Below are 26,086 nucleotides of genomic sequence, written 5' to 3' on the forward strand. Positions count from 1 at the left end.
ACAACCACAGTGTTTCCCCTTCAAACAAAACAGAACTCGCTGTCTCCTGAGTATTAAGCCCAATTTATTATTCTTCGTCCCTACACCATAGGGCACATATTGAACCGAACCCTATGCCGTAGGCTGACTCACACCTCTCCAGAAATATAATTTACTACGCGTCGCATCAACGCAGACCGCACTGACTGTGATTGGTCTGCAGTCAGACGAACATGGATCAAGCTGAACTGAGGAAGTCCAAAAATATGAAGTTCTCTACACTACAGAGACTGCAGACTGCAGCAAATTCACAACAAGAGATTTCCTCAGACATTGGTCTGGATGCCACAGAATGACTAAAATGGTTAAAAAATGGATGTCTTCAGAAAAAAAAAATGAACTTGCAACAAGGACAAGTAATTGCGCATTAGCTTTGACAGAGGCTCTGTTCTTCCTATTGCAGCTCAGAGAAGCATCACAATAATTTTGAAGCTGTAATTTTAAGATAAAATATATTATATAAAGTTCCTTCTAGCGCTCTGTCTTTATAGTTTCAAAGCAGGCCTATTATTTGATCTATTCCTGCAATTCTGAGTCATCTGTTTCTTAAATACATTTTTAGTTTTTCTTACTTTTTGCCTGACACTCTGTTTTTTTTTTTTTTTTTTTTTTTTTTTTGGATTTTTGGACTTGCAATATTTCTGGCTTTGACCTTGCTTCAAGTATTTTGTTAAATAAACCCGCAACTGATTCTCACCCTTGGTTTGGAGTGATTTATGACCTGGATATAGATCCATAAACCACATAAAATAAATGAATGGTAGTCACTGCTGACTCTGACTAATGATAATAATTGTTTTAAGAACTGAAACAAGTGATTACTTACAGTCTAAAATAAACACAACAGTTAAAATACAAAAGTCTGCCTTTCTTATTACTTGGTTGTAGGTGGGGAAACTTGAGGTTTGTTTGTTTTAGTGCTCCAATTGTATCCGTCTGTCTCCTGGAAACAGTGTCACGCTTAGAGCTATGCAAAGCCAGGAAATATGTTCAGACCTGTTACGATTTTCTCCACACATAAACCAAAAGGAATGGCAGATTTTCATAGTGCAATGGGGGAAAAAGTAAGATATTTGATTTTGAAATGTAGTGGAGTAAAACTAAAAAGTCGTCCAAAATGGAAATATTTCAGTAAAGTACAGATACACAAAAAAGTACTCAAGTACAGTAATGAATTACATTTACTTCATTTGTAGCCCTTTTGGTCTGTGTTTCTTTTCATGCAGTTAAAATTAGTTGTTCCAAATTAAAATAAGTACATCAGCACAATTTAAGTGTACTTAGTTTTTCACGAAGTAATGCATATTAGCAGTATTAACAAAACTACTGTGCTATGCTTTCCCCTTTTGAAATAACTTTGAAATCACACTAGTTTGTGAGTGTGTGTGTGCGCCACATGCTTAGTCTCTAGTGGAAGATGTCATGGCTGATTTGGTCACCCCACAGCTCAGGAAAACATTTTGTCTTAGTGCAGAAATCAGCTGTTTGTGTTTGTCTGAATCTAGATTTGATGGTCTCTCATGAAATTAGGCAAATAAATATACAGATCAACCAGAGCATCTCCTTTTATCTACACTCACTGTCCAGTCTCTCAGCTCCGTTTGTCCATATAGGAACTTTGCAGTAATTCAATTACAGACTGTAGTCCATTTTTTTGCTCTTCATACGTTGTTTGCCCAGATTCACCCTGTTCTTCAATAGTCTGGACACCCACAGGACCACCAAAGAGCAGGAATTATTTGGGTGGTAGATCATTCTCAGAGCTGCAGTGACACTGACATGGTGTTGGTTTGTTATTGTGTGTTTTGTTCTGGTACAAGTGTGCAGAGCAACAAAAGGAATACAGTCAACTGTAGAAATTGTGTCATCACCAACATATGACATTGTATACATCATAGTTTACTTTGAAATACCACCTGTCTAGGCATTTGTTTAAAGCTGAGATGAAACAAACCACAACAAAAAACAAACAAACAAATAAACAAAAAGAAGCTAAGCAAAATAATTTGACATTCTGCATTATCACAGCACTGAGCAGTGAATTGCGTGAGGTATTGTGTTAGCTACAAATCTGGGATTTATTAAAATCCACCTACAATTATTTGATTCTCAAGAGAAATATAAGATGAATAAAAACATTATATCAAATTGGCTTATTTTGACACAACCTACAATAGTTCACAAATCATTAACAGAAAATCTAAAAGAAAATAATATTCAACAGTACCGCCTGTTATTCCAGACTTTGAATTTAGTGTCCAGTCCTGGACATTGTGTTCGATGGTATTTAATTTAAGTCACAGAGCAGAGTTTCTTAACGCCAGTCAAAATGAAGACAGTATTCTATTTAGTCACAAGTTTTCTCTGCCCCAACAAATATGATCCAGCTCATCATGGAGGGAAGTATAACACTAGGTAGCCAATCAGTTACATCAACATTTCAATTAATTGCCGGTGATTACAGAAACCAGGAGCGGAAATTGGACTCCAGATTCAGAGTTCTTTTGATCTAGACCAAAGATTAGAGTGAACATTGATGTGTCTTTTCACTGCTGAAGAGAGCTAAAGAGGTTTAGGGAAAAGAGAGATATTGACTTGCTAAATGTCTGCTAAATAAGATGGCTAATCATTTTCATTTCATTCCATATTATGCAGCTACTGGTCTGCCATAATCTGCTGGTCTAGTAGCTTATGCTGATACAAAGTAAGAGTTTACAAAGGCAGAGATGAAAAAAAAAAACAACAACTACAAAACAGGATCTGTGCTTGACAGGCCTCAATATTAAAATGATATCAAAACAATGTCTTTTTTTAAACTAAAAATAGCCTTAATTACAGAAGGGCAGAAATGTTCATTTAATATTGATGTACCATAAAATCTTGGAGTAACAATACAACTAAATAACAGGTCACTGCCTCATTTTGTAACGGTTTATAACATACCATGGGCACCAACTTTCGCAGCTATAAACCATAAAACATCTTCATTGTTTTGCAAGAGTGTGCTCCTAAAGACAATTACTGATACTAAGGACTACACTTCCCACAGTGTATTGCAATGATGAGCAAGGGCCATGTTCAAAAGTGATAAATTATATAGCTTCAAAGACAACAGCTAGAAAACTGAGCACTGCTCTTAACATATTGTGGAATGTAACACAATGTGTTATTTACCAAAAGGTCTTATGAGATTCAGCAACCCTCTGTCAGCTAATGGCATTCAAACTCTGGCAGAAGGAGCCTAAAGTCCTCAGTTGCCAAGGGTCTGTTCACAGTCTCTGCTTGTTTTGTCCCACAGCACCTTATGTCAAAGAACTGTACAGCAAAATAGAGCTGTTTACTTCTTGTTGGTTACAATGAGGAGTTGATGGAAGAGAAAATGTTTCTTGGTCAGTTTTTAGTTACATTCAGGGATATTAAGTGACCTCTATTTCTGACCCAATGAAGTCTAGGGATCTTGTGCACATTGCATTTACAGCTGATAAATGAACAGTTTCCATCACGGACAGATCAACACGCAGAGGCACACACACATAACCACACAAATTCTTGCCAAGTATAAACCACCATCACTCACTTACATGTTTAGACAAGTTTTCGCTCTTTGAGTCGAGGTCGTACCTGGAGGGGAAGATAAGAAACTCAAGTCAAGTCCAGAACATTCTCACCCAGTCCAGAAGCATCACACACAGCATTCTCCCCCTCAGCTGCTGTCAGTGCTATCCTCCTGTCCTTAATACTAGAGCTGTGTAACACAGAGAAAAAACACAACCATAGCCAATCCCTTAATAACTCTACTGCTGTGACGACCCTAATGGAAATGCTGACTGGCACAACTTTGGCTTGATACTTTATAAGCTACACCTACCTTGTATGTAATAACACTGTAGATACATTTTTACTATGTAGGGTACAATTACTGATAATAGATTGTCAGTGGTTATGCATTTATCAGTCACCCTCGGCCCCATATATCAATGTAAGGGGACCAACATAGGTCCATTGCTGATAAACAGGCTACAGTCAGTAATTTCAAGTCAACTTATATGGTACAATAGGTACTTAATGAACAATAGGTTTTAGTTGATTGTACATCTGGAACAAAAGGATTGAGACAGGTTGTTTTTAATGATTCCAATCACATCTATTTGTCACTCACTAGCTAGTTCTCCCTGCCAAATTATGCTAACAAGCTTGGAGGGTCATGATTAGCACAAGATTCTTCTAAATCATGTAACATCCTCATAAAAGATAGATGTATCAAGTGAGCAACTCATTTTGTACTGGCATCAAATCTGACCTATAAATGAGACTTTGACATATACTACTAAATTTGAATTTTGAACCTAAACTCTTATCCTCTAGCACACACAATTGATGGCGCTCTCAGACATGGTTTTTAGTAGTGATTCTGAATACAGCGAGAGAAAATCCATAAATATTTCCATTTTAAAATGTTAATTCAAATACCAACTGATTGTACTAATTAATAATTCATCTAGTGGAATATTCCCCTTTACCAGATAGAGGAGCTACTACACAGATATTTTATGTTCTACAACAGTGAGGCCATACATATTTAGGTTTTAGCTTTCTCTTGCATTTCTTGCCTTATTCTGAAGCTGTCATGCTGGTGTGCTGACTCAAACAGGGCTCCTGAAGGGAAGTGAGCACATGGCCAGGTATTTATAACTACAGCAAGAAAGACCCCAGCTCTGTACACTCACACATTATCACAAATAACTCAACCCATATGCTCCAATCAGGCCTTATGTAATGGTGCTACTTAATGACTGTGTGTATTTATATGCATGTAAGCAAAGATGTGAGTTAAGGTTTATGTTAAATTATGCGTCTCTTATGTTCCATAATGGACTAGATTTTCATTTGAATTGTAACAAATGTCAATAATGCCTTTCAGCAATATTGTCATTTGGGGGAAACAGACCTATGAGTACATTTTACCAGGCCTTCAGAGCAAAGCATGTCTGCAGGCATCAAACATGATAGGAATATTTAATAAGGGAGAAATTAACCTTTTCACTCTCTGGGTAAAATCTGATGATGGAGTTACTGTTTTTCATTTATTTCTTTCACAAGAATTGAGGAAATATGTATCTGAACAGAAAAAGGTATTAAATTCACTCAAGCATGTTCACTTAAGTACTGTAATGTATTACGTTTTTGTTTTTTCTGCTTAAAACTGGCTTAAATGAAGTACAAGGATTTTGATCTAAAGATGATAAATTCAAAATTAACACATGCACACACATTCAGACTTAATTTGTCTCTCCTCATATCACAGAGGAGGTCTTGGGTTATTATTTCCCCTGATCATGGTTCAGTAAACATTTTTTCTCCCAGCCCTAAACTCTAAATACTTATTTTGGGCTCTACTCACATTTCACCATCAGCTCAGCAATGATTAAATGATTTGAAACGACTATCCTAGTGAAACCATCCCATGCACCAGCCTTTGATAGTCATTAAGCATGCATTCCTATGGCCGACACATCATAACACAAAAGATATTTTCTGCAGCATGCTAAAATGAGAGGAGTTGGTGTGTTCTCCTCGTGTCCGTGTGGGTTTCCTCCGGGTGCTCCGGTTTCCTGCCACAGTCCAAAAACACACGTTGGTAGGTGGATTGGCAACTCAAAAGTGTCTGTAGGTGTGAGTGTGTGAGTGAATATGTGTGTGTGTGTGTGTGTGTTGCCCTGTGAAGGTCTGGCGCCCCCTCCAGGGTGTATTCCCGCCTTGCGCCCAATGATTCCAGGTAGGCTCTGGACCCACTGTGACCCTGAACTGGATAAGCGCTTACAGATAATGAATAAATGAATACACTACACTAAATGTAGAACATTCAATGGACATTGAGTGAGCTTTCATAAAATATATTAAATTTACTGTATCCCCCTTAAATTCTATAAGATAAAAAGATTTATAATTTATTGCCATCATTTTCTACTGAAACCTTTCTTCAAATTTGTTTTGAAAAACTAATACAGCAATCCCATCGCAGTCTCAAATTTTACAGACACCAGGGTTTATTGAAATAAGTGGCATTTTTCCAATTTATGTTGCACAAAGGCACACATACACACTGCTTTGCCATAATGAAGTCTGATCCTGGCTGTAATAGTGAAAGAGAGCAAAGCTGATTAGTTGAGTGACTCAGGGCAAAAGGCACACAGGCCTGATGTTCTATTCAACTCTGCCAGACTCGTTCACAAGCGTTCCCTCCTGCATGCTTCAGTGCACTGTCACCAACACACATAGAGCTAAATATATTGCATCCCTATGCACAAATAATATACACACAGATACAAACACACATGTACCTCTGTCAAACAGGCACATGGACCAACACACTGGAGACATAAGCTCACAGGGTTGCATACTTGGTGGACATTTCTTCTAATACATGAATACAGTTACATTAAAGGGCACCCATTGCTAACACAGGTGTCCAGTTAGATGGGGCTCCATCCACTATTTCTGAGACGAGTTACAGTGGCATCTGTGATTCAGAACTAACGATACACCATTAAAACCTGACCTTACTAATGTATACATATTTACTAATGCTGTATACATAGAGCCTTGTTTTGCTGTATCTGCAGTGAGAGGAATGCTCTGTAGATTTGTGTATATGCGGAAATGTGTGTTTGTAGTTTTGTGTTTGGCATGAAGTCTGGCGACTGTAGTGAATAATGCATAAACATAATTTCAGGGGTTGTAAATAGTATATGCTTCAGTGAGTGCTAATAAGCCATAGCCTAACAGATATATGCACATATGTGTGTGTGTGTGTGTGTGTGTGTGTGTGTGTGTGTGTTTTGATGCTTTGAGATGTTGGACATATTCCTGGGGAAAAACACTCACTCCCAATTATTCCCTCATTTACTCATTTTATAATGCACAAAAAACACATTAAAATTACAAAAAAAATGTATTTTAAATTACAAAAATGCACCACACTGCATTTAACATGAACACACTCGCACATGCACACACCCACACAAACGCACACACACACACACACACACACACACACACACACACACACACACACTGCTGCTTATACTCACAGGTCAAAGCGTAGATTCTGCCTCTCCTCAAAGAAGTAATCCAGGATGAATTTCCGCACAAAGTCTGGGTTCAGAGTGTTATCAATTACCTCCGTTCTCCCAAACTACAGACACAGAAAAGAAATGTATAAACTGTAACCACTGAAAACAAAACGTGTTTATTGAATGAGGGATGAAACCAGAACACCCACAAGAATCCCATGCAGAGATGAGGAGAACACACCAGACTACACAGACTGTGACCTGAGGAAAGGACTGAACCCAGGACCCTCAGATCCTGAAGCTGTGTGGCAGGGGCATTACTTACATTATTCCAAAGTCATCACAAAATTTATATTGAGAGCACTTTGTGATTTTAAGTAAAACAGATTGATTGTACAGGATAACATTTAATATATAACCTAAGTGTCCCTTTTGGTAAGTCAGAAGTCGTGACCTGTCGTGATAGCTGTTTTTGTGGTCGATACATTGTCCCATATTATGTTATAATGATTATATAATAGCAAAATAATGCAATTGCACCCCTTTAAAGAGCAATGAACATTATAGAACATTATCAAAAATTAGTTTTAAGAATAATCAGACAACGAAAGACAAAAATGCTTAAATATCCTAAAGTAATTAAACATAAATAAATATAAATCCACTTTTTTTTTTAAACGAACAGAGCAAGTGGTTAAAATATTGGTGACGTTCATTCTTAAACAAAATGGGCTAAATTGAGGTCAGCAAAAATTATTGAGAAAATGTCTATATTGTTAAGTCAATAATGTTTATATGGTGACAGGTCTAAGTATGTTAGGCACTTTTTGGCTAAGAAAAGTGAACACAACTATCCAAGCAAAACAAGCAGTTTAACTAGACTTCTCATAAGCATATTTCACAGGTAGCATGTGTTCATTAACTTCATTAATATAATTGAAATACATTTGTGACTGAGGCTGTCACTATCATTTATTATTGTAAAAGAGCAAAAGAAAGTTTTTTGAGGGTTGGGTTAAAACCAAACATTCAGTTTAATAACACTTTGTATGTGACTTCAGTCGCGTCAAAGTACAAGTGCATTTATAGTCACATGAACGTCTGGCCTTGACTTTTTAGAAATAATGCCCAGGACAACAATAGTCATTAATAATTTATTATTAACAATAACATTTTGTTTAATTGAAAATAGGCATGCACATGTTTATTAACTTTGTTAAAACATTCTTTCGTTGTGCAGATATTTTGAGGGAGGAAAAATTTAGTAATAGAAGTGCTAAATTTACCTTTTTAGTACTCAGCTGCTGTAAGCATTTAATCACTGTACGATATGTGATGATGCAAGTAGTTTTAGGCCTCAGACACAGACACAGACACACACACACACACACACACACACACACACTTACCTCTCGCCACTCCCTGGTCACCACAGTTTGAGTGTACAGCACACAAACTAGAGGAATGCAGAGAAAAGAGAATGAGAACACACAGAAGGTCAGACTAATCCTGAGAGCAGTGGGGTGATATTTTTAGTTTTTGTCTATCAGCGCACTGATGAGACCAAACACTAATTATGCAAATCAATAATCAGCATCAGTATTCAGGATGTAATGGTGAAACTCAGAGGAGCTTAGATCTAAAAGAAGAACTGTGCAGCTCTGATCACTTTGTAAATAAAGAGACATATTAACATCTAGGAACATTAAAAATAGATCATATATTTTTCTTTTTCTTTCATATGCTTTGCTTTCAATTATAGAAATAATAAACCTTTTCTAGACCTGCAGATATTATACAGCTTCCTAGCACACACACACACACACTCTGAATGCCAATTCAGATGAAGCTGCTCACAGTCACTCTCTTGCAATGTCCATCTGTTTGGCTGTCCTTCTAACAGGGAGCATCTAAAAATACACCTAGTTAAAAAGAAGCATTATCATCTTCTGAGTATGTGATAACCCTTCACCTGCATGGACGGATGGGACTCCTGAGCTCAGAGTGGCACTTTATAGTGTGAAGGTAATATTGTGAAGATTTGAACCTCAGATGTTTAAACATACACGTTCATTCAGTGTAGCTGGGTGTACAGATAATAGGGATGCACCATAAATCCAGAAATTATATCTGACAAAAATCTAAACAAAAATCATATCATGGTAATTATATATATTTTTATATATATATATATATATATATATATATATATATATATATATGAATGAGAGATGAGAAAGATATATGAGAGAGAGAGAGAGTGAGAGATTATCACTGTACACTGTATAATCGTTCAGGAACACTATGGATATGCATTGTAAACGTTTTGCAAATGGAATGGTAGTGCATTTTGACAGTCTGTTGTCGCATGTGTCTACAAAGCCATGTTGTTTAGAATGAGTTATAATTTATTTTTATTAAAACAACCTAAAACATGGAGTCCTCTGAACACAACACATGTTTTAAGTTTAACAGCACACGTACCTTTGGACGATCTGAGATTAGCTTGGGCTCAGAGAACTCTATTTATCTATCTATCACATGCAAATCCATGAGGCGTTCCATACCTAATTGTTAGAAAACTTCCTTGGAGAAGTCAAACTTGATTGTACTGTTATACAATGGTCATAAAACTTGCTTTCACATTTCAGACAGCAGATAGCTAGCTAAGTAGATAGACTGATTAATGAATATTTGGGCTAAATAGGCATTTCCTTTCTCATTCATTCATTGAAATGAATGAAACTAGCGCCCCCTCCAGGGTGTATTGCTGCCTTGCGCCCAATGATTCTGCGTACGCTACACACCCACCACGACCCTGAACTAGATAAGCATTTACAGACGTTGAATGAATGAATGAGTTCAGCTTCGAGGTAGGTCCGGAGCCTACCGGGAATCACTAGTCACTAGTCAAGGCAGGAACACACCATGGAGGGGGCGCCAACCCTTCACAGGGCGACACACACACACCTATAGACACTTTTGAGTCGCCAATCTACCAACGTGTGTTTTTGAACCGTGAGAGGAACCTGGGAAACCCACACAGACACAGGGAGAACACACCAAACTCCTCAGACACAGTCGCCCGGAGCGGGACTTGAGCCCACAACCCCAGGTCCCTGGAGCTGGGTACTTTTTCATTTATTATTTATTATTTTTATATTTTGATATTTTGTATGTTTATATATTCTACACAATACTAGCTTTCAGATAAAACACGAAAATCAACTGTTAAAAAAAATTAACAATCATTCAATTTGGCTTTGAACAGCAATAAACATTCAGAATTTGAATTATTATTTAACATACTCTAAACCTGAAATGCCTAAGTTTACATTAATGATCAAATAATACAAAATCAGGAAAATTCTTAAACTGTAATATTATACAACCCGAATTCCAATGAAGTTGGGACGTTGTGTAATACATAAATAAAAACAGAATACAATGATTTGCAAATATTTTTCAACCTCTATTCAATTGAATACACTACAAAGACAAGATATCTAATGTTCAAACAGATAAACTTTGTTGTTTATCTTATCAATATTCACTCATTGAGAATTTGAGGCCTGCAACATGTTCCAAAAAGAGTTGCGACATTGGCAACAAAAGACTGGGAAATGCTCAAAAAAACACCTGTTTGGGACATTCCACAGGTGAACAGGTTAGTTGGAAACAGGTGAGTGTCATGATTGGGTATAAAGGGAGCATCCCCGAAGGCCTCAGTGCTTCACAAGCAAGGATGGGGTGAAGTTCACCACTTTGTGAACAAACTGTGTGGGCAAATCGTCCAACAGTTTAAGAACAACGTTTCTCAACATACAATTGCAAGGAATTTAGGAATTTCATCATCTACAGTCCATAATATCATCAAAAGATTCAGAGAATCTAGAGAAATCTCAGTGGCAAGGCCGGAAACCAACACTGAATGCCCATAACCTTCGATCCCTCAGACAGCACTGCATCAAAAACCGACATCATTCTGTAACGGATATTACCACGTGGGCTCAGGAACACTTCAGAAAACCACTGTCAGTGAACACAGTTCGTCGAGTTAAAACTCTACCATGCAAAGCGCAAGTCATATCAACAACACCCAGAAACGCAGCCGGCTTCCCTCGACCCAAGCTCATTTGAAATGGACTGATGCAAAGTGAAAAAGTGTCTTGTGGTCTGACGAGTCCACATTTCAAATTGTTTTTGGAAATCATGGAGGTCGTGTCCTCCGGGCCAAAGAAGAAAAGGACGGTCCGGAGTGTTATCAGGGCAAAATTCAAAAGCCAGCATCTCTGATGTATTAGTGCCCATGGCATGGGTAACTTGCACAGCTGTGAAGGCACCATTAATGCTGAAAGGTACATACAGGTTTTGGAGCAACATATGCTGCCATCAAAGAAACATTATGAGGGACCAGTCCCTGCTTATTTCAGCAAGACGATGCCAAGCCACATTCTACATGTGTTACAAAAGTGTGGCTTCGTAGTAAAAGAGTGCGGGTACTAGACTGGCTGCCTACAGTCTAGACCTGTCTCCCATTGAAAATGTGTGGCGCATTATGAAGCGTAAAATATGACAACGGAGACCCCGGACTGTTGAGCAGCTGAAGTTGTACATCAAGCAAGAAGGGGAAAGAATTCCACCTAGAAAGCTTCAACAATTAGTGCCCTCAGTTCCCAAACGCTTACTGAGTGTTTTTAAAAGCAAAGATGATGTAACACAGTGGTAAACATGCCCCTGTCCCGACTCTTTTGAAACGTGTTGCAGACCTTAAATTTAAAATAAGTGAATATTTGCAAAAAACAATAAAGGTTATCCATTTGAACATTAAATATCTTGTCTTTGTAGTGTATTCAATTGAATAGAGGTTGAAAAGGATTTGCAAATCATTGTATTCTGTTTTATATTTATGTTTTACACAACTTACCAACTTCATTGGAATTGGGGTTGTAGGTTTCCTAGGATTTGTGTTTAAAACATACTAAAACATACACACACACGCGCACACACACTCATCTGTGTAGCTAAAGGATTAAAGAGAACGTGAGCAGAATACAGTATCCTGTCCACACAAACAAACTCACACTCTCTCTCTCTTACTTACACACACACACACACACACACACACACACACACACACACACACACACACACACACACACACACACACACAGACCACATAGAGGCCTTTATCTCATGCTTCTTTTATACCCACAGTGTGTAGTGTGCTCTGCCCCTGTGGCATGAAGAATGCCAGCTACTGCTCCAGAGAAATACAATATTAATGTCAGCACAGCTTGATTGAGATATAGTCTTTGTTGGGTAGCACATGACATACCAGGTTGAATTCACACCCACAAACAGACAAGAATATGTAATGCTTGATGTTGCCCTTTGCCAAAATCAGAAAAGCTTAACACTTATCTGCTATATTTATGTACATTTGTATTGACAATATAATAAAAATATTATGGGGATACACAGGCATATGCACATATACACACAGTGACATGATGCTGGCCACAGCAGCAGTAGCGTTCAGTACTCATCTGCATTATATACATACATTTGTGTAGACAATATAAAAACATACGTATTGGAAGGCACAGAAGTACACACACACACACACACACACACACAGTGCCAGCTGCCCAGCATGAGAGCAAATCTATATTTAGCTTGCCGGAGCCCCTGAAACTTGTGTCTTTTGGCCGGAGAGTGTATTCAAGCGCTCTAATCGTGTGCGACTGGCCCAATCACGTCAGCATCGCTAAGACATGAACTCAGCACAAGTGCCTCCCTGCATAAGAGAAGTCCAGCACTGCCAGCCTGCTGCCCCTGCCGCAGCTGACAGCCACTCACTTCTCTGTAAGGCTCCAGCAACCAGTGTGTGTGGCTGAGTGTTAGATCTGGAGAACAATTCTTATTCTGTTATTTTACTACACATGGTGATAATATACTAAAACTCATCATTATTAATTTGGTTTCTAAGCCAAATGACTGTTCTTAGTAATCATATTATTAACTTGGCTTGTTAAAGTGAGACCTGGGCACATCGGGGCCCGTCATGTCAAGTTTCAGAACAATTGCAATCATCCATTTCGTTTGATCCCTCCTTCAATGTCACTCCATTCATTTGAATGGGGAAGGCTAGAGTGGGTGATGTCATCATCCTCTTTAACTCAGGTGTCTTTCTGAATAAGCCTTTTTTCAGTGAAACATTTTCTTCTAAAATCCTATGAAACTTGGAAAGTTTCCCCTTTCTAACACCTATAAATATGAAATCACTTCATGGTGGAGTTTTTGAGTTATGAGTATTTGTTTGTAAGTTGGTATTTTTTTAATGTGTCCATTTCTATGAAGTGGTTGTTTACTTAATGTGGAAGTCTAAAAAATATATATATAATTATTTAAATATTATAACCTATAATATAATATGAAAGATCAAATTTAATATATAATGGGTATATTTTATGCAGTTTGTTTCTTGTTTTTTTTTTTGTTTTTTTTACTTTTTTATTGTCGGTCACAATATACTCGCTGTATTTTAAGGTTTTAAGTTTTATTTGAAATACAGTTCAAAATACCTTGCCAGTCTTTTTTAATGTTTTAAAGGAACACTGTGTAGTATTTCTACCTTAAAATTACAGCTTCTAAATAACTGTAATGTTCCACGGAGCTGTAATAAAGTGGAGGGTGGAGGACTCTCGCGAGAATTGGGTAACGCTTAATGGCACATAGTTCACAGGTGGATGGTTGCCTAGCTACAAGAAGAATCTAGCTCTGTATTCCCTGTATGGACAGAAGGAGAAAGGAGGAGAGAGAGAGAGAGAGAGAGAGAGAGAGAGAGAGAGAGAGAGAGAGAGACAGTGAGAGTGAATTAGAGGCCATACAAGAGTTAATACTGGACTGAATTTACACAGTAGAGTGAGCTGAAACAGACATGAGGACACAAGTTAGAGCAGTAAGTATTGTTGCAGTGCTAGCTAGTAATAGTTTTGTTGACAGAAGTGTTTACATGTAGTGTAATACATTTTAGAGAGTTACTGAGCAGTGAGTCAGGGTTTACAGCTGCTAACTTTAGCTGGATTAGCTCACTTTTTTTGCGTTAGACACCGATATTGGTAATAAGTGCTTTTCGCTGGTTGCTATGTGAAATAAATGACTGAGGTTACACTTTGTGTCGGTGGAACCCAAGCTTTGTTGAGGACAGTGTTATAATCCTGTTTTGAGAGTTACTGATGTGGGTGAGTGGTAGCGCCTGATTACTTACAAGTGCTTTACTGTTGTTTGCTGTGGTTATACTGGCTGGTGTACCAAGTGTACAAAGTTACACTATATGGTTGTAATAACACAGTCCAGTGTGTATTATGAGCGATTTTATTATTGTATTATGTTTTTATCATGTAGTCAACATTATTTTGTTTGATTACACACATTCCCCTGGCTCAAAATCAGCTGGAGCCCAGAACTTTGCTACTTTTGTAAACATCACTTGATGAGAGAGAGAGAGAGAGAGAGAGAGAGAGAGAGAGAGAGAGGCATGTGTGTTTGACTGTGAGAGAGACAGTGAGAGTGTGTGCAAGTCGTGTTTGGGTAAGTGAGCAGGATGTGTTTAAGTAAGTGAGCAACAGTACTGTAAACGTGAATTACACTCAGCAGCAGGTAGGGGGTGTTCAGGAGACAAAAAAGCTTATTCTTACATTGTATACTTTGTTATTTGAAGTGGTCATATATTTAAGGTGAATATTTATTTGCTTAATGTGGATTTTTTTTAATGTGGCAGTCAATGTATATTGAAAGTCTAAATAATTTAAGATGGCATTTAAAACATATCGGCAGTCTTTTTTACGGTTTTGAGGTTTATTTAAAGATGTTATTTATTTAATACGGAAATCTAATTAAAATAGAATTTTTATTAATGTGGCCATCAAGTTATATTGGCAATCTTCTTCAAGCTGGCAATATTTTAAAGGGTAGTATTGGACTGATCTACAAATTTATCTTTATACCTATTAAGCAGTTTGTAAGCCAACGTTGCAATGATGTTAGCAATATGCGACAAGCCAAATTCACAGTTCGTTCACAAGCTTTCCCTCTCTAGTTCATTATTATTAAACTAATTTTACAATATCGAACTGCAAGTATGATTATTAATAATTTTTAATCTGACACTGCATACTTTTACACTGAAAAATACTGCCTTAGAGACCCTTATTTATATTTCTTAATATTAATTTGCCACACAGCTGCAAATTTACTAAAAGACAGGTTATTATAGTCAATTTATCATGGGACGGTGCCAGAACTAAACACTGTTTGCAGCATTAAAAAACTGAATAATTTAACAAGTAACCTACGAATTCTATGAAATCCCATTTAAAAATAATTAGTTAAATCACTTGAAGCTTTATTTACCTAAAAGAAAAAAAAAAAAACACAATATGTCAAATGTTTTCATTGGACAAGTAATTTCACACTTGCAACACAGTCCAAAAAGTTGGTACAGCGGCATGTTTTCCACTGCCTTACATCATCTTTTTCATTTAATTACAGTGTTTAATCATTTGGGAACTGAGGATACAAATCGTTAAAGTTGTGCAAGTGAATTTTAGCCCATTTTGTCTAACTACAAGACTTTTAGCTGCTCAACAGGCTATGGTTACATTTGCCTGGTTTTCCTTTCATGATGGCCCATAGAAGACACATCTGGGCTGCAGGCAAGTAAGTCAAGCAAACATACTCTGGCTACGTTCACACAGCAGTATGTCAGATCAGGTACTGACATAATTGTTATACTTTAACCATTGGTTTATAAACCAATGGTTTATAATTTAATCAAGGTAAGCTTCATCTAACCTGCCATCCATCCATCTCTCTCTCTCTCTCTCTCTCTCGCTCTCTCTCTCTCTGCACTCAAAAGAAAATCTATTCTGTATGAAGCCCATTCTCCTTTATCTCTTAATTTCTCCATTTGCTGTAAATTATGAGGGACGACAGAAATGTTTGTAGTTTGCAAACAGCTGAAAAGGTCAAACTCCAAGATAGATTATGGTTAGGAAGAGTTAGCTGAGAGGACATTTACCAACAAAAGCTCTGAGAGCATTTATAAGTGATTCAACACTCCATGTATGCATTTGTGTATGTGTATGTGTGTGTGGGTGCGTGCACACATCACCCTTGCTGTGAGAGTGAACAATGTGGAGCCTGCAGTCACAGGCATATGTATGTTCATTAGCGCTGGAGCCGTCATCAACTGGAACAAAACAGCTGCATCACACACACACACATACACACACACACACACACACACACACACACGCATACACACACACAAATCTCCACAATTAAACACTGTTTGCCTTATAAGATTTGATTCAATAACCCATACTACACTATATGTCTAAAGATATCTGAATAACTTTATTCTACATTATTATAATATTTTAATGTGCATCAATGTGCACACTACTGCATAGATATTTGGCAGTAGAATGGGATTCATGAACCTGATCACAAAGCCCAATGCCATAAATAGATGATATAAAGCCCTTGGGCATTGGCTGTGGAACAACAAAATTGTATTTTCTGGTGTGATGGAGCTCTATCTAATACCTTTAGGATGAGGTATTATTTGGATTTTGGATCATTTTCATCAGCTGTTTTTGTCATTTAGTTTGGATTGCTAGAGCAGATGAGACTAGGATACAAACACCCAACTTGTAATTTCTCACACATGAATGACTGTTCCACACAACAGAGGTATCTGTCCATTTCAATAGAAAACACACCTCAGAGATCCGAACGGGTCTCAAGTGAACAATTATGATACCCGGAAACAAACAATATTTTAATAATTTTAATAATTTAATAATTTTAACTGTTTTCTGACCTGTGTAAACCACAAAACACTAATGATGGGTTCAACCGATTTTGAATAATTATTCGCTGATCCTATAACTTGATTGACTGATTAAGCCCAACAAACACTCACACACACATACATCACAGACACACATACGGACACACACTCAATATTTATGTTAAATCTAAAATGCCCGTTAAACCTACCTCAATTATGTTTTAAACATAAAATCCTATGATTTGTGTACATCCTAAAATTGTCGGAGACATTTTATCATAGACCTGAGAAAGGATTTTGGCTTAAAACATATTTAAAAACACATTCATGTCAGAAAGGCACATGCAGGGTATTGTGAAGCAAAACAGCCACGAAAGAAATTGTATTTATTTTCAAATACACCAATATTACACAGAAAAACAGCATGTGCATTATGAAAGCTATAAACGATACTCTCATTTTGGTATGAAAGAAACAACGACACCAGCTAACACACTAAAACCTGCATGGAATATACTGATAAAGAAAAACTGTCTTGTATAAAACATACATCATGGGAAATAGTGTATGATACACAGTCTGCAGACTAGTGACTTTAGTTATAATAGTCTTGAAAGGAATGCACAATAATATTCGAATCTTTCCAGCATTATTACTGTGGCTATAAAACAAATACTTCAATTTTGTTGAAATTTCAAACACACACACAGTCATGTGTATCCTGCACCCAACCTTCTCTTGATAGAAACGAGGTTGTAGCGTAATCTGTCATGCAGTAACATGACTATGTGACTAAAGTGTTATGAACATTGTGACTACATTCTGGCTAAGGTCCAGTGCTATGAGCAATTGAGATGAGCTATTTTTGGCCCATGAGGACCAAAATAAACATGACATAACTATCTTAACATTTGGATTCTCTTTTTGACTTCAGGGTAAAAAAGTGTAATCACATTAAATGGCATAGGAATATAAACTCAATGTATGGCATTAATGTGAATTGGAGGATACAGAAGAAGTATAAAAGCTTACTTGGATCAGATTTGGAGAAAGTGTCTCTGTCCAGCAGGTTTCTGTAGAAAACAGAGAGAAAGTGAAAATTAAAAAAAGGACATATTTCAAATCTTGTGTAAAGGGACTGAGAGTAGGCGTGGTTGTTTTCACCCCAATTGTTGAGGCTGTACTTCAATCTGTGGTGCGCTTGATTTCTTGATTGAGAGTTTCAGGGCATGTTGTGCAGTTCTCGTCTGTGAAATGAGATTCAGACCAGAAGCAACAGTATCAAACTGTTCCAACACTGCAGCTAAGCCTAACTCATCAGCATGCCATCGGCCCAGGATGAGAAATGGAATTAGAGTGCATACATTACTACATCACTGCCGACATACAATAGTCAAATAATTAAATAACTTAAATACAAAAAGAAAAAAAAAAAATCACACACACCTTTTTTTTTACACCTTCTCAGAACAGGAAGTTGTATATAGGTTTGTTGGGTGTTATACAAGTAAGTACCAATAATGAAAAATAATTATTTATTTATATACATACGAATGGGAAACCTTCACAAAATTTTTTATGAGATTTTATATATATATATATATATATATATATATATATATACACATATTTATTATTAAAAAAATTAATTAGAATATCAACATGTCACTTTTGATTTTAAGTATGAGGTCTACAAATTTTTGTTCATTTATTTATTTATTAATTATTACCATAAAAAAGGATTTCTTTTTGTATTTTGCCCTGATAAAGTCCAAAATGGATACAAAGTACATAAATATGCACACGTACACATTATTTATGCATAAGGAATTCTATATCTTGAAGTTGAATTTGTGCTCTGTGCTGTCTGCCCAAGGACGGTGTTTCAGAGAAAAACAGAGATACAGACCCCCTCTCACATTCACAAAGCTGAGCAGTTACCAATGCTGAAAGTATCCAATAACAAATGCTTACTACCATTCCATTTATCTAACCACACATTAAGCTAACAACTCTTAAATGTGTAACAAAATATAGCCTAATCACACAACACTTCACAGATTTTTTGTTTTATTTGCAGAATGATTAAAAGCCATAACAGTAAATGCCACCAATACCATTGACCTGCTGCGCAGGTTTTACACACATTTGTTTTTCTTTCTTTTCTGAAAACCGGATTTAGCTTTCTTGGGCATCATCTTCCATGTGCACTTCCAATGCATACTGCCACTTCAGCAGAATGAACACTAAGTTAAATGCGCCTAGTTAAAATGCCTGGTAAAGGCAGACTAAACCATTTTGTGCAAGGCGTGAGGATGCCTGTCTGTCCTCAGACACTATTTGTAGACTAGGACACACAATCCAATCCATCAATCAACCCACTTGTTTACACAAAACATTACATTTACCATTTAAGGTGATCTTTAAATGATATTAATATTTAAAGGAAAATTAAATTTCAGACTCCTCAAGGGGCCTTCCCCACAGTCTGTCACTCTGGAGCTGGACACATAGAATGAGCTCAGATCCACAGTGAAACTTCCTAAACAAAGCCTCAGCATGGCATACAGCTGGAATAAGGCGAAGCCCCCCCACCCCAGAATCTGCCACTTCTCTTCTCTTCTCACACAGCTTGAATCCGTGCCAAGTCCTACATTAAAACATAAACCTTTCATGACCCTTTCTCTGGCGGTGGTGTGTGTTCACAGAGCCTGAAATGACAATATGATTTATTCAAGGTGTAAAAAAAAAATAAATATAAAAAAAAATAACACTAATGGAAAAAATGTTGGAGCAGCTTCCACCTTCCCATGAAAAACACTTTTAAACTTCTAAATGGGTATTCCAGTCAAGCTGAATACATTCTGGATTATTTAGTTTTTGAGATGTAAACAACCGGACCACAAGTTTGAACACACCCTACAACAAATAAAGACATTTTATTTCCTATCCAAAACAACCAGTGAACATACCAATTCCTTGAGTATTTCTATGAAATACAAATAAAGGTAAACATAGTAACAAACATGTAGTTAAGGGCCTTATATATCATGAATATATTATATAAACAAATATACCTAACTTCACTGTTGCAAAGCACAGAACATCACCACTTGATGAAATATTTGATTTAGTGAATGAGTTTCGAACCAGTATTATCTGCTTAATATTTAAAAATATGTTTTAGTCACATACATAGGGTTATTAGTGTGACAAACTGAACAGCACCCCTTGTGGAGCTTTTATCAAATGTGGGGGAGTAGGTGTGTGAGTAAGTGACTGAGTTACATGAAAGTTCTATGAAGTCCTTGGCATCTAAAAATGCCATCAGACCTTGTACGCATGAACTAATGTTCTGTGAAAAAACATTTAGAAGCATTAATCTCAGTTAGTGCTTCATGGTTTCGCATCCAATTATTCTGACTGACTAAGTACACATCTTCATGATTTACCTACATAGAAACTTTGAAAATAATAATGGAATTATCCTTTAAAGCCAATGGGTTGATATGTAGCCCACACTCTGGTTTCTCACAGTAAAAACTAAATACATTTTATAATAGTTACTGAATAATGCATAACAGATACCCAATGTTAAGTCTTTAATTAATGAGGAACAGATCTGGGTTGAAGGGGTTAAATTGTTAAACTCAGAACAGGAAGAAGAGGCTGGCTCTCTCTTCTGTGTGGCTCTGTGGTCATGTGAAAGGGCGGCAGCGGGAGCGATTGATGGGGAGTGATGTATCTAGATCAGCCGCCTCACTGGTGCTGAGGCAGGCTCGCAAGGCATTCTGTCAGCGCATATGCACCACTTCCCTGTTCGATTACACCACAGAAACTGATCATAAGTGATAGCCCCCTTCACCATGCTTCACTATTCCCCCAGCACATGCCGTGTGTGAGTATTCCTGCCTTTCGAGCCTCCCGTGTTTTATAACATGCCACATATTCATGCATCATTCAAATGAGTACAGTACAAGCACATCAGGAGATGCATTCTGTATTTCAACAGACTATACTTCATCCTCTAAAGCATGATTCCTCCTGCATTAACATTATTAAACACTTAGACCATCAGTTTATAATTAATATGGAGATAAGCAGGTAAGGTAATTTCTTAAAAAAAAACAATTTTGGAACCAACATTTCATAAAATACGTTAGCATTCTGGAACAGCCACATTTAGGTGACATTAGGCCGCCATGCTTAAATATGTACATTTTTTTTCCATAGAAATAAACTGATGCTGTCATAAAAAGACCTGTGTGTGTGTGTGTGTGTGTGCCTCCCTGAAATGACTGGCGCCCCCTCCAGGGTGTGTTCCTGCCTTGTGCCCAATGATTCCAGGTAGGAGCCAGACCCACCATGACCCTGAGTTGGATACGAAGTTACAAACAATGAACGAATAAATAACAAGACCTTTTATGTTCAAAATGGGACCATTCCAGTAAAAAGCCTTCTATATTTTTAACAGCAGTTAATAAGGAAACAGATGTGCATACTAATATTATTACACACCATTTCTGTATGTGCATTCATCATGAAATTTTGATTCAGAGTAAAGGGCAGCTGACCATTTCAGATTATGCAAAATCACTCAGTATGAAAAGGAATTATTCTCACAGTGGCTCTAAATTGTTTGTAGCACTCATTCATATTGATATAGCTTTATAAATATCTTTCAGATTGTGTACATGGGAAATACTAAATATGCTTGATATTTATTATTTATTGTGACCATTTGTATTATTGGGATGTATGTTTTATTTATTGTAAATATTGTCAGTACTTTAACCACTTGCATGTTGAAGTATTCAGCAGAATCATGTGTTTTCTGAATGCTGCAAAGTAAGTAAAATGTGAGAATTTAAAATGTGGGCTTACATACAGGCTCTCAGGTTTTCAGGTGCCTAATGTGGCCTTTGAAAAATGGAATTGAAGCTGATTTGAAGAACTGTGCACTTAAGATATAATGTGAAATGCTATATAAGAAACTCAAAAGGTGTATCCATGCAGTATTCAGAACCATATGAAGGACTGTGAGCCTTAAACACTTTAAATATTTATGGCCCTTTTAACACATTATATATAATCAATGTTTTTTACACAGTTGTCTGTAGTGAGAGAGTGAGAGGGGAAAGAGAAAGAGGGGGAGGGAGAAAAAGAAAGGAGGGAGAGAGAGAAAGCAAGAGAGAGAGTGAGGAAAGATTGAGGAGAATCCTTCTCATTAAAGATTTACTCTTCATATTCGTCATATAACAGCACATTCCCATTTTAAATCCCAGTACAGCGAAGTCCTCTACTACGTCACAGCCTAAGTGCCATGTGCACCCAGCACTGGGAGCTCAAACCAACCATGAGACACTAAAGAAGGTTTCTACCTTAAATTATACACAATTACAAAAGTCTGGGGTTTGGGAACACAATGTTTGTGGGGTTTTAAGGCTTTAACTAAAGCATCTTTTCTTTCTGGTTGCACTTTATAGCCAAATTTTATACAAGCAAGGTTTCATTTGGGCCCTGCCTTGGGTTAATGACATGTCACATTCATCTCAAACTTTTCGGGTTTTTAAACCACTTTTTTTGTGAAGTGTGACACATGCCCAATGTGAGCATGAGCAAGGAGGGGGAATTTGGCTGGAGTACTGGGCAGCTTCTACTGGGGATACTTGAAGTTGAATCCACCTTGCTGAGCATAGGTTGAGAGTGTGTTGGAAAAGAAGGATCTGGGGTGGTGGTAGGGTGCACATTTTCGTCATGAGAAGGTGAGGACTGAAGAGGGGTTTTATAGGGTGTTTAGTGATGGAGAGGAAGAGCTTGTTCATGGTTCTTCTCCCAAACTTATTTCACATTCTAGGGAGAGTCTGGTGCCTTTCGCCACTTAACATGGCCAAGAACGTACTACTACAGTAGGAAAAGAAATGTGACTAACACACAAAAGGACCAATCACTAGTCTGCTATTTTAGCATGATGTGTAGATTCTGTACCAGAGCTCATACAAAACGATACATGGAAGTGCATATATTCGGATATACAGACAGCCCACTTTCAGAATGCAACTGTCAGAATCCTGACAGTGAGTCCAAGTTCAAGTCTCTCCCTCAACTTGTGGGTGGAGCTCATGTAGCCGAGAGTAGTTATTTCACAACTGCATGTACTACCAAAGAGGTTCAGTATGCTTGTAACAATAAATTATGCACTGATGTGGAAACTGTGAGCTAATGCAATTGAGCAACACTAATATCTCAGGTCCCAAAATTATCCATGGGCAGTGTATGTGACTATATTTCCCTTTCAAAGTTAATGTCACAGAATTACAGTTATAAACAATAAAGTTCACAGCTTATTCTGATCTGACAGAGACACAACATCAACAATCTAAATTTCTTGCAGTATGCCCATAACACATTTAAACAGAAATCCACAGAGCAAACCTGATGTAAGTATTTGTGATAACAGCTTTAGTACAGCACCCTTAGAGCACACCACAGCCATCAATATTGATGCTAACTTTTCAAATGGTTCAAGTCCCCGAAAACAGCTGACAGAAGCTGAAGAGCTGTGTGCCTTGGGATGAGTGCTTCTGAAGGAGCCTGGGAAAAGGAAAGGCCCATGTCAGGAAAAATCTACATATCTCTCTTAACGTTAGCCCCATGCCTCTGGAGGAGAACCAAGAATCACCTTTGATGTCTACTGTCATAAGAACAGAGATTTACATTTCAAAGTATCAGAGATAAAACCAGGGTTAATTAGGATATAGCAATACTCCAGTGGAATTAAGGCAATAGCCTATTTAAGTCATCCTCAACATATAGCAGCGAGTAAGCAGACTTCGCAAAGAGTTTAACACTGAGACCATGTCACGTTTAAACACCACCAGACCTTAATTTACAGCTTATATTATACATTTTACAATCTATGAAAAGTTAAAACCTGAGCATTTATGCTCAGACTCTAACCATCTAACTTTCTGAGTAATGGGCTTGGATTGATGTCTAGATTTGTATGTCTTTAAAAGTTTTTTTTTCTTTCTTTTCTTCTTTTTGATTGTACAATATTGACCAGACCCCTGCAAGCCTGCAGCCTTCAATATGCTAAAACAACACATGCCAACAGAGACCCTCCTTCCCGCCTGACTATTAAAAGGTTAACTGCAAAGGTCAGCGTCACTCTGAGACTGAAAAAGACCTTCTGCTTTCACCTTGAGAAGCATTTCTCCACTTGATGCTGTTAAATGACCAATCCATGCCTTGTGCACAAAAGTGTTCTTTTGTAACTACAGAACAGTGGATAAAATCCCATTCAGTGTAGTGATCTTTGGAGTTGCTACATAAAGCTGACGTTCCAGTAGATAAAAGAAACAATTCAGGTTGAAAACACTGTCGAATTTGTCACCATGCCAACATCACTTCTGAACCAGACTAACAGTGTGACCTTCACATAAAACAAACATCTTTTTACATTTGTCAGACTCTCTAGATTTCAGTATTTTGATATTGAGAATGAAGGGTGTCATAAGAAGCAGAGCCCCCTTCGAGCATTTTATTGAAGGTGTGTGAGTGAATCTGTGCCTGAGACAGCGACCGAGGTAATGAATGCGTGAGCATTGCAGGTAGTGATTGACTGAGTGTGTGAATTATGGAGCAAGGGAGTTAGTGAGTGACAAGCCAGTTCAGTAAGATGATTTGCATCTAAAAACTGAGCTGTGTGCCACAAGTTCTCATTAAGTCAAATGGGATTTCTGACATACTGTGTCCAACCTGTTAATAAGGGCTTTAAAGCTTGCCTGTCAGTTTCTAAATGTAGCACACCTCAGTAATTAAAAGTAATTAATTACATGCACGTTATGAACGGAAGGACCCTTCCCTGACAGCCGGAATAAATTAAATGGTAACATTTATGCAAGAACTAGATCGTCTTTAATCTATCATTTAACAAAATATTTACACATTTTACAGGCATGACACTTGGTTTCATTCCCTTATGTTAAGGGGAATTCAGCTATGATGAGCCACCACATTATAGGAGAAAATCAGCTGATTGTATTTAGTGTATTCTTTCCTCCTTTTTTTATTCTGTATTTTCTTTATTATTGACAGCCTCATAAAAATAATTTTAAAAAGGAAGGTCAAGCAGTTATCAAACTTACAATGCCATGTGTAAATATTTCTCATAATGACAGAATCCACCCTGTTCTGTACAAAGCCCCCACAGTAAATAATAATACTGCACCATCTGTACTATCATGGATCACCACATGACCACAGACTGAAGCTTCAGGTAGGTGAAAAAAATCACTTTGCTTGGGACTGGGGGTGAGTTGTGAAATGTCATCAATATGTTCTCAGCTTTTAGAGCAAACTTAAAAAATGTTAAAGAATAGAAGGTAACTTTATATCTTCTCTCTAAAAACATCCACATCTCTCTGACTTTAAAACAAGGGAAAACAAACAAAAAAGATCTGGTTATGATTCTGTGGAAAAAGACAAAATATGAAAATCCAGCTAATTAAAAATCAAGGTCTACTTTGCTAAAGAGCTTATCATCTAAATGTCGCCAAAGTTGTAGGACAAACTGACACACACTCGCAAAATCTCAATTTTGTGTCATCAGAGATGTTACAAATTGGGAGACTGGCCACTGGTTGAAATATAGCTGTGAGTTAACACCCAACATGGTGTCTGTTTATGGATAACCCGACCTTTAATATAAAGAGCCAATTAGCTTGTTGATATGCTGCAAGTGGAGGAGGGCTGATGATTTTGTGGGGAAAGCACTCATTGATGTGGAGATTTGAAAAATCATGTTTTTTGTGCATTATTGAATGAAGTGCTAAAAACCATACATGGTGTTTTTTGACATGGTGTCAGAGTGTATCCATGATGTAAAATATGTTTTTGATTGAGTAATTCGACCATCAGCTTTTTAGTATATTGGTCTCTCTATATTCACACTGATAAGAGCCTGATTTTGGCATCACCCAGATGCACAGAGCTGTGCAACAATTAAACTCTGATTAGCTAAACAGTACTGTTGATGACTAGTCAAGACCCACATAAAACGTGACTTGAACAAACAGAACAACAAAACTGATTTCAGCATAAAATTGAC

General features: G+C 37.3%; 1 protein-coding gene across 2 annotated transcripts in view; it reads right to left on the reverse strand.

The window, feature by feature from the left end:
- The window catches only part of cpne8 (copine VIII), a 45,403-nt gene that overhangs the window by 16,037 nt on the left and 3,280 nt on the right, over positions 1-26,086 (reverse strand). For both annotated transcript variants that reach the window (XM_066667840.1, XM_066667841.1), the window contains exons 2-5: positions 18,007-18,047; positions 8,522-8,568; positions 7,131-7,234; positions 3,621-3,660 (exon numbers count right to left, since the gene is read on the reverse strand). In XM_066667840.1, the coding sequence (XP_066523937.1) occupies positions 3,621-3,660; positions 7,131-7,234; positions 8,522-8,568; positions 18,007-18,047 (232 nt within the window). The remainder of the gene's footprint in view (positions 1-3,620; positions 3,661-7,130; positions 7,235-8,521; positions 8,569-18,006; positions 18,048-26,086) is intronic.

The sequence above is a fragment of the Hoplias malabaricus genome, chromosome 4, assembly GCF_029633855.1.
Source record: "Hoplias malabaricus isolate fHopMal1 chromosome 4, fHopMal1.hap1, whole genome shotgun sequence".
NCBI classification, from domain to species: domain Eukaryota; kingdom Metazoa; phylum Chordata; class Actinopteri; order Characiformes; family Erythrinidae; genus Hoplias; species Hoplias malabaricus.